This window comes from Hippoglossus hippoglossus, chromosome 21, assembly GCF_009819705.1.
Source record: "Hippoglossus hippoglossus isolate fHipHip1 chromosome 21, fHipHip1.pri, whole genome shotgun sequence".
In the NCBI taxonomy this organism is placed as follows: Eukaryota; Metazoa; Chordata; class Actinopteri; order Pleuronectiformes; family Pleuronectidae; genus Hippoglossus; species Hippoglossus hippoglossus.
The window spans coordinates 17,961,345-17,970,186 of record NC_047171.1 but is presented as its reverse complement, the minus strand read 5'-3'; the positions used below and the strand labels follow the sequence as shown (position 1 = coordinate 17,970,186).

The 8,842-nt window shown below is 39.8% G+C and overlaps 2 protein-coding genes and 1 long non-coding RNA gene across 4 annotated transcripts; 1 reads left to right on the top strand and 2 right to left on the bottom strand.

Moving 5' to 3' along the window:
- Positions 1–925: 925 nt before the first annotated feature.
- LOC117754395 lies at positions 926–1,177 on the bottom strand. The gene is made up of 2 exons (XR_004612410.1): positions 1,037–1,177; positions 926–966 (listed from the first exon to the last, which is right to left on the bottom strand). It is a non-coding gene; the product is annotated as an uncharacterized LOC117754395 (long non-coding RNA).
- Positions 1,178–2,165: 988 nt separating this feature from the next.
- si:dkey-4e7.3 (uncharacterized protein LOC402865 homolog) lies at positions 2,166–6,625 on the top strand. Of its 2 annotated transcripts, none has more exons than XM_034573188.1 (7): positions 2,166–2,272; positions 3,364–3,452; positions 3,542–3,729; positions 4,784–4,963; positions 5,044–5,155; positions 5,596–5,732; positions 6,098–6,625. In XM_034573188.1, exons 1-7 carry the CDS (start codon positions 2,196–2,198, stop codon positions 6,443–6,445), a joined length of 1,131 nt encoding a protein of 376 aa, XP_034429079.1. In that variant the 5' UTR covers positions 2,166–2,195; the 3' UTR covers positions 6,446–6,625. The 2 variants fall into 2 exon arrangements, with proteins under 2 accessions (XP_034429079.1, XP_034429078.1); XM_034573187.1 differs by having other exon boundaries at positions 3,527–3,729.
- LOC117754393 (cytochrome c oxidase assembly factor 5) lies at positions 6,620–8,523 on the bottom strand. Its single transcript, XM_034573189.1, has 3 exons — positions 8,286–8,523; positions 7,157–7,240; positions 6,620–6,918 (listed from the first exon to the last, which is right to left on the bottom strand). The coding sequence occupies exons 1-3, from the start codon at positions 8,385–8,387 to the stop codon at positions 6,877–6,879; spliced, it is 228 nt and encodes a 75-aa protein (XP_034429080.1). The 5' UTR covers positions 8,388–8,523; the 3' UTR covers positions 6,620–6,876.
- Positions 8,524–8,842: the final 319 nt, after the last annotated feature.

Below are 8,842 nucleotides of genomic sequence, written 5' to 3'. Positions count from 1 at the left end.
TTTCATGGGATATGTTGACAATAAAAAATAAGAATGACAGTTTCATTCTTTAAAGCGACACTAGGCACAACCTCTCTGCAGAATTCCCTCATTTTCAGCCTCAATAGCAAAGTGGGCCTCTGCTGAGGTCATCAACAATTCATCGTATTTGTCAAGTCATAATATTACAAGAATAAAGTCGTATAATGTTATGCTACGTGTCATTTTAGAGGAAGAATACTGCAAAATCAGCCTTTTGTCTGTTTTGAATGAGGAATGTGAAGCAGCTTGTTAATTTATACTTCACTATATGTTTCATAAAGCACCAAATACTTCATCCTTTGGGGAACCAGCAGGTGTCAGGTCTTTTAAAATAATCTGTAAGAAACTGTCTATTCAGAAGAAACAACCACACAGACTTGGAGGAGGTTGCCTCATTCTTGTAATATTAAGACTTTATTCTTGACTAGGTGGTGAGGGGAAAAAATCCTTCTGCCATTTGGAGCTGTCCACATGTTAAGTTGCCAAATGTTTTAAATGTTCTTTAAATCCATCAGCTTCATTCAAACTCTTTGCCTGTTAAGATATTTATCTGGACCTAACCTGCACTTTAACATGATGCTGTTAAAGTCGTTTATCTGATTTATTTGCCGTCTGTCATCTTCCTCCCACTGTCTCTCCCTCTCATCTTTCCTCTTCAGTCACACAAATATTCAATACTATACCAAGCACAGATCTTTCAGAAAAGTAAACACATATGACACTTCACTCACCAGTGTTTGTAAAACAATGATTTCTTATGTGATATCTGAGTTTTGTGCATCACATTATTTTATTATTCTAATCTAAAATATTAGTATCAATATATTAAAGACATTCCAGCAGGTTATATCCAGAAAAAAGAATAAACATCAGGCTGTCTTTCAGTCTTAAAAATGTAAATCTCTTTTAATTTAACCTGCATGAAAATTAAAACTGCAGTTTACTCTTGCAATGAGCACTTGATAAATGTTTTCCGACTGAATTGACATAATGCATATTGTATCGTCGTACCGACCATCATCAACACCTCCTCTGTTGTCCGTTTACCTGCTGCGGACTCTACTGTACCTTATTGTACAAAACGAGACAGAGACAGTGAATTTTATTTTTCAGTTGTTATTTTGCTTACAGGTATTTATGTCGATATGGCTGGTGTCATAGTTTCATCCATTGTTACTGAGTGAGTTATGATGAGCTGTACATGCACACAGGCTGGACGGGGGAGGTCAGGAGACGCCTGCACCCCCTCAGACGTAGGAACTGGAACTGGATAATGAATAAAAGCTTGTTGATGCTAATTTACTGTCCCAGTGAATTAAAAGAGGCGTCATGAGTAAAACCATGATCTTCGTTTTTCCTCCTTCAAGAGGGTTTGTTTGTTTGTTTGTTTGTTTGTTTGTTTGTTTGTTGGTCATCATAAAAAAACAACTGAATGATGCTTTTTTACATTTTCACAGATTCCACAAGGAACTATAATAACACTCAGTAGAGCACAAGACTGAAAGTGAAACTCTCTGGCTTCATTTTGCTCCATGACTCCTGAGAGAGGGAATGTTGAAATGCTGAAGTGCATCGATTAAAACTAAATAATGAAAACTAATCTGACTATTTAATTTAGAAAAATGGAGAATAAAGAAAAGAAAATTTAACAAAAGAAAAGAAAAAAGTCGCACTTCAACCGACGCGTTTCCTCTGAATGGTACTTCCGGTATTTGCGTATGTAACATAAATCGTCTAGTAATAAAGATGAATCACTTAAGCAAGCCTAACCCTCTATGGCCTAACCATGACCCACTGTCAAGTCCGAAAATTGTCACGAACGCGCAGATTCCCTCTGCTTCTAGAAGTGATGTTTGGAGGGTGAACCTGGGCCATGACCAAGAAAATAGATCTGAGATCACCTGATAACAATAAAATAAAATTGAAATATTACAAGAATAAATTCGTAATTTATTGAGGGAAAAAAAGTCGTAAGATTTACAGAATAAAAAGAATAAATTAGGGGGATTAAGGAGCGGCCACAGTAAGTCGGATGATGACGTTATCAAACTTAATTAACTGTTTAGTTTAGACAGAGTACTACACTGTGCGGCTCGCTGCTCTTTGTGGTGCACAGAAATGCCTGCGGAGTGAGACCTCTTGTCTTCCCCTCCTCTCAGATCTTGTTGTTCTGTATGGCGGTGATTCTCAGGCGTAGACTGTTTGTCCTCAGACGAGTTAACGCTGCAACTTTCACCTGCTCAGTGGGGAGGTGAGGTACACACACACACACCAGAGAGACAGACACACACACTCAGACACACACACTCAGACACACACACCAGAGAGACAGACATGCACCACACCACACACACACACACTAGCGAAACAGAAACAGACTCACACACACTCACACACTAGAGAGACAGACTCACACACTCAAACTAGAGAGACAGACTCACACACACACACACTCACACACACTAGAGAGACAGACTCACACACACACAAACTAGAGACAGACTCACACACACAACACTAGAGAGACAACACACCACACACACACACAGAAGACAGACAACACACACACACACACACACACATAGAGAGACAGACTCACACACACACACACACACGAGTAGGACAGACTCACGCACACACACACACTAGTAGGACAGACTCTCACACACACACACACACAACAGAGAGACAGACTCTCGCACACACTAGAGACAGACTCACACACACACACTAGTAGGACAGACTCACACACACACACACACACACACACACACACAACAGAGAGACAGACTCACACACACACACACACACACTAGTAGGACAGACTCACACACACACACACACACACACACACACAACAGAGAGACAGACTCACACACACACTAGAGAGACAGACTCATGACCGTAGACCTGCTGCTCATTCACGTGTCTCAGTGGTTTGTGTTGACAGTGTGTGAAAGGTAAACTACTGATAGTTGGAGATTCCTCTGTTTGTATTTAATCCCGTTCAGCCAGTTTATAAGGCAAACAAAAACAAAACTGAAATAAAATGAAATGATGTATTGTTTATAATCACAAATATCTATATAAAATTAATGTGCATGATGTTTACCAACCAAACTAGCTTGCAGAGACCCATGACTTACCCACAATGAAAATGCCAGTTACATTTTTTTTTTACATATTCCTCAAGTAAAGGATTTCTGCCTCAAATATTGGACTTTGACTGTTATCTATTTTGCTGCCATGTGTTTATTGAAGAGATGTCTTTCATTCATTTGTGGAAAAAATTGTGCCTGATTAATTATTAACTTCTTATCTATTGTGTAACGGTAAAAAAAGGTTGTTTGCAGCTGATCATACTTCAGGTGTGAGAGGAAGAGCTCCAGGCCGCACACACCAACGTTTCTCTGCTTTACACTCAGTCGCTGGTCAGTGATGCTCTGTGGGAATGTTATTCTGAGTTTAATCATTTACTAATAGGATTAAGTCTTATTGCACTAAGGTTTGTGCTCCTCAGGGTCCATGATGACTAAAAAGCTGCTGGTAGACGTGGACTGCGGTGTGGACGATGCTCAGGCCATCATGTTGGCGCTGGCCGCCCCCAACGTGGAGCTGCTGGGCATCACCTGTGTGCACGGAAACACCACGGTGGACAACGTGTGTAAGAACGTTCTGCGCGTTCTGCAAGCCTGTAATAAACTGGAGGTGGGTGCATTTTCTGTCCAGTGCAGATGTAAATAGTTTAATCCTTGTTTCACATCAGTGTGTTTGCTCGAGGGCTGTCTGACGTGAACTTTCTGGCCACGTGTTGATTAAAGCTTCTGATCATAAAACTGCTCAGCAGTGAGCTGTTGTTCCTCGAGTCTCATGACTGCAGGACCCAGACAAACACTGACAGCACAGTAAGATTCATTGGATGAGTGGACTTCTAATTATTATAATTGGTAAATTACAAAATGACAACATCAGGTGATCCAGAGGTTTAGAGCATCGAACATGAGCTGCAGCATTTTCGGTTCAATCCCATCATTCCTCATCACTCTACGTTCTGCTGTATATTTAATGATAATATTACAATTAATGCGTTTTAAACAAGGACACTGAGGTAGCTTGTCTGATTGACAAAGGGAGCTTATTCCACAGTTGTGGGGCCCGACAGTAAAAACCCTCTAGTCTTGCTCTAGGTACTGAGAGTAACATTAAATAAAAAAAACACTCCAGAAAAGAAGAGCGATGACATTTGTTGTCACTGCTTTTGTTGGACAAAAAACATTATAAAAATCACAAGGAAGTACATTTGGAAAGAAAATATTCAAACTGATATTTATTGATGAAGAACAAATGTGCTCCTTTGCAAATGTTTCAATTTTAATTTAGAAACTTTCATTGTTCATCTTGTAGTAGTAGGGTTGTTTGGGCTTTAGCCAAGTCATACATGTTATTTAGAAAAACTAATACATTATATCAGGATATAGTAAACTTTCTGGAAACGTCATTTCGTCTCCATAGATAAAATAATAGGAAAAGTCAAAGGACTGGTGAAAATACTGTCTTCCTCATGTTAAAGTAACAGTATGATGGCAATAAAATATAAAAAAGTGTATTTATTATTAAAAGAATTGCAATATACGTAAATGTCTCTAAATTTATATCATCCCATGGAATTGACTATTTATTCATATTTCCCAAATTCTAATAGTTTGTAACGATAACTAAGAACAGCAATAAAGCATTAATTGACTCTTCTCTCGTGTGCCAGATTCCAGTGTTTAAAGGTGCTGCTAAGCCGATTCTTGGGAACACCATTGATGCGGGACACTTCCATGGGCAGGACGGGCTCGGAGACGCTCCTGACCCCAACCCCCCCGGTCTGGATCTGGTTCAGAAGGAGGGCGCCGTGTCAGCGATGATCAGGATCGTCAATGAAAACCCAGGAGAGGTGAGAGGTGTGATAGAGACAACGCTCAATTAAAAAAAAAAACATTTCCTGCACGTGTTACATCTGTGTTTATTCCCCAGGTGTCTCTGGTTGCCACGGCGCCGCTCACCAACCTGGCTCTGGCGGTGAAGTTGGATCCGTCTCTACCGAGTAAACTGCGAGGGCTCTACATCATGGGAGGAAACACTGAATGTCAGTAATATAATATAAATAACTATTTTCATAAATGGTTTGTTTTTTAATCAGAACAGCTCAATAGTGTCTGGTTGCAACTTCCTGTATTACAACTATTATTTTCTAAGATAATATAAAACATTATTGATCACACACTTGGGAAATTCACTTCTTACAGCAGCTGACAAATGAGGTAGACAAGAGAAATTTTAAAAAAGGCAATAGAATAGAAATTAAAAAATAAATACAAAACAGAATATGTACACACCTTTTACTACAGAAATTGTTTGTATAGAATAGTGAATAATATTTGTAAATGTCACATTTTTAACATTTCTCAAACCCGTGTTTGTAACTAATCAAATTACTAAAGGATTCAAATCCACGCCTTCTGTTTCCCCTATGTTTTGCTGTAATACAGTGTTTTAATGTGTTTTTTCTGTGGTATGTTTTCACAGCTCGAGGAAACATCACGGTTTGTGGAGAGTTTAATTTTGTTGCTGATCCAGAAGCTGCTTACATCGTACTCAACGAGTTCCAGTGTCCCACTTACTTGGCCTGCTGGGAGTTTACCTGCTACAGCAAACTGTCCTGGGTAAGTCTTTTACACAGATTACTGATACAAACTAGTGACTACAATAAGATTTAAACCTCCTCTAAGGCCCAACAGTCTACTTTTGAAACCCTGTTTAAATCCACTACATCTTATTTGGATCTGCACCAAATTGCACATTTCCCTGGGAACTGATCTTATCTGGCAGAATCGAAAGGGTTCTTTCTTGGCCTATGTCTCATCCTTCCAACAAGTTTTGTGGAAATCCATTCAGTAGTTTTTGTTTAATCCTGCTGAAAAACATCACAGCTCATAAAGAATTTACTTCATAAGAATTTAATACGTCAACAAAGAAGGCAGAGAAATACCGCAGATCTCAGTGTTGACGTCTCTGATGGTATTTACAGGAGTTTTGCGACGCCTGGTTGGCACAGGACACCGACAAAGCTCGCTTCATGGCGCGGATCTTCCGCCACAGCATCGAGGTGTCGAAAAGCGAGAGATTCAAGAAAGAGTTTGTCGCCGGCACAGGGTTCGTTTCCTGCGACTCCTACGCGATGGCGGCCGCCGTAGACGACTTGTTCATCACAGAGAGCGACCGCCATGCAGTTAGCGTGGAGCTGATGGGCACGCACACCCGAGGCATGATGGTGGTCGATACCTTGGGCCTCCTGAAGTCGACGAACAAGGCTTTCATTATTAAAAAGGTGGATATGAAGAAGTTCGAGAAGATGATGATGGCTGCTTTAAAGTGACTACTCGCCAAAAAACGTTTAACTGACTGTATATTGTAACTTTGCACTGCTTCAAGCTGTAAAGACTCATTTCTAATTCAACTGTGTGATGACCCCATGATAAACAGGTTCTTAATACACAGGAAATTGTATAATTAATTCTGGTCTTTTTATATAATGACATGACATTAAAAATTTTGTAGAAAGTCTGTTTTATTTATTTTAATCATATCATTAAACACACACTCATTCATCCAAAATAACACATAAATTAAGGGAAGAAATGAAAGTGCTTGAGTTGAGTTCTTTCACATTTCGTGGTTGTTCTTTTTAAACAAATGTCATTCGGATGTGGTTTCTGCACGTACACTGACCCGTGAACAAGAGAAGTATTTACAGCTGCTCAACCCGGAACCTCAACCACACAGCAACATCAGCATTTCATTGGTTCCTCAATATCCTTTCCTTCCTCTGAATCGTGACCTCGTGTCCAGCTGGAGATAGAGGAGAGAGACTGGTCAGTATTTGCTTAAAACATGAATCCCATATTATCTCTCTGTAGCCATTTTCAGACAGGAACTCTGGAAAAGGGTCCAGAGTTTGTCTTTCACATATGAAGACCACAGCAGGAGATTGTCTGGGACAGATGGAAATGTCCGTAACATTCAGGTGAGAGGTGACATCTGGGTAGAACATGCAGGAAGCATAACATGATGTATTGCGTAGACTTACCATCGACCTCTTGCACTCAAAGAATGACGTCTGCAGGGCTTTGCAGTGGCCTTCCTTCAAACACTGGCTGGGCAGTTTCCCCTCCTGACAAAATAACCAACAAGTTGGACATTTTATCTTTATCAAATCAGAGTACTTACAATTAGTCAAATGTGTTTTCCTCAACATGAGCCTTCGTCTATGTTTTTTAATCCAATCCAAATCAACAACTCTTCATTATTGACAGATTTTTATCAAAAGCAAAAATGACTGGGGCATATTGATCGACTTGCAGCTTTTACTCATTTCCATCTGACGTAGCTTTTCCTCCAAAAGAAAAATTCATAAATTCTAAGGAGAAGGATCGAAGTAAGTGCTAAAACCAGTACTCATAGTACATATAATTAGCCAGCCACCAGGTGGCGATCAAGACGCTTTGGCTTCACTTTTGGGAGCTGACATGTTGTTCATCTTTATTTACCTGTGAAGGTGCAGTGTAGGAATATGGAGGCCGGCTAACAGGCCTTTAATTGACCTGTTTTTCTTGTGTGCTTAATGAAAAATAAAATATTCGTGGTTTGTCTCTTATTAAATAACCATAAACTAGAAGAAACTATTTAGGTCCTGCGATGCATCGTCTTTCATACATAACATGAACACCATAATAATTACATAGACCTTTATAGAAAGTCAGCAGGGAAATGTACATTTATTCACCACCAAGGAGACAGTAGTAGTAGCCACCGTCAACCATGGTGACAGAGCAGCATCTTTGCTAACCTCTAACTGTTGCTACCTAAAGCTAGCATTAGCTGGAGTTAGCCAACCCGATGACCACGAGCTGTACAAGTTACGACAAAATGTTTAATTGCAAATTTTCTGAATGGACTTTGGTGGGACAGAAGCTAAGGGAATGGAAGGGTGTGGGGCTAGCTTAGCTTGTTAGCTCAACTCCTTGGGTTGGCTGACTGAGGTGGATGTGGTTTGTTGTGGTGTTACAGTGATGACTGGGGCTTTACCGTCATATAAACAGGAGATAAGTACTGATGTGTGGTTCAGTAACTCAGCATTAATGTAGCTTCGTATTAAACCAGTTAATCTGCAGCTGTATTCCTCACCTGTATATGAGCAGAGGACATAAACTACGTACCTTTACAACGCAGTCGTGTTGAAGGAGACATTCTCTAAAGTCTTCTCTGACTCCAGCACAGGCTCTGTCATCAGTCTCTTTCTCTTCGTAATACTTCGGCATGGTGTGAAATCCACTGCAACACAACTCTTGTCTTGTTTATTTTCTCAAAAGTGCAATGGGCGAACGACTGACCGCAAAGGCATCGATGTTATGAAAACTCAGCCGCCATGTTTCTGAAACGGCATGCTGGGTACACGGAAGTACGTGGTGCGAAGAAAGGCATGCTGGGAGTTTTTCATGTGTACTCTGGAGTACTAGGGTCATATTGAAGAACAAAATGGGATTTCGAGAACAATTTATTATAAAAATAAAGTTGTAATGCTATAACAAGAATAAAGTCCTAATTTAAAAAGATAAAGATTGTAATATTACAAGAATAAAGTTGGAATTTAATTGAGAAAAAAAGTCACTATGAAGACAAATTGTAATAATTTGATGAGAGAAACGAGGGTTAAGATAATTACTTCTCATCATGAAATCTCCATTTTTTCCCTCTTTAATTGGCACTAATCCTC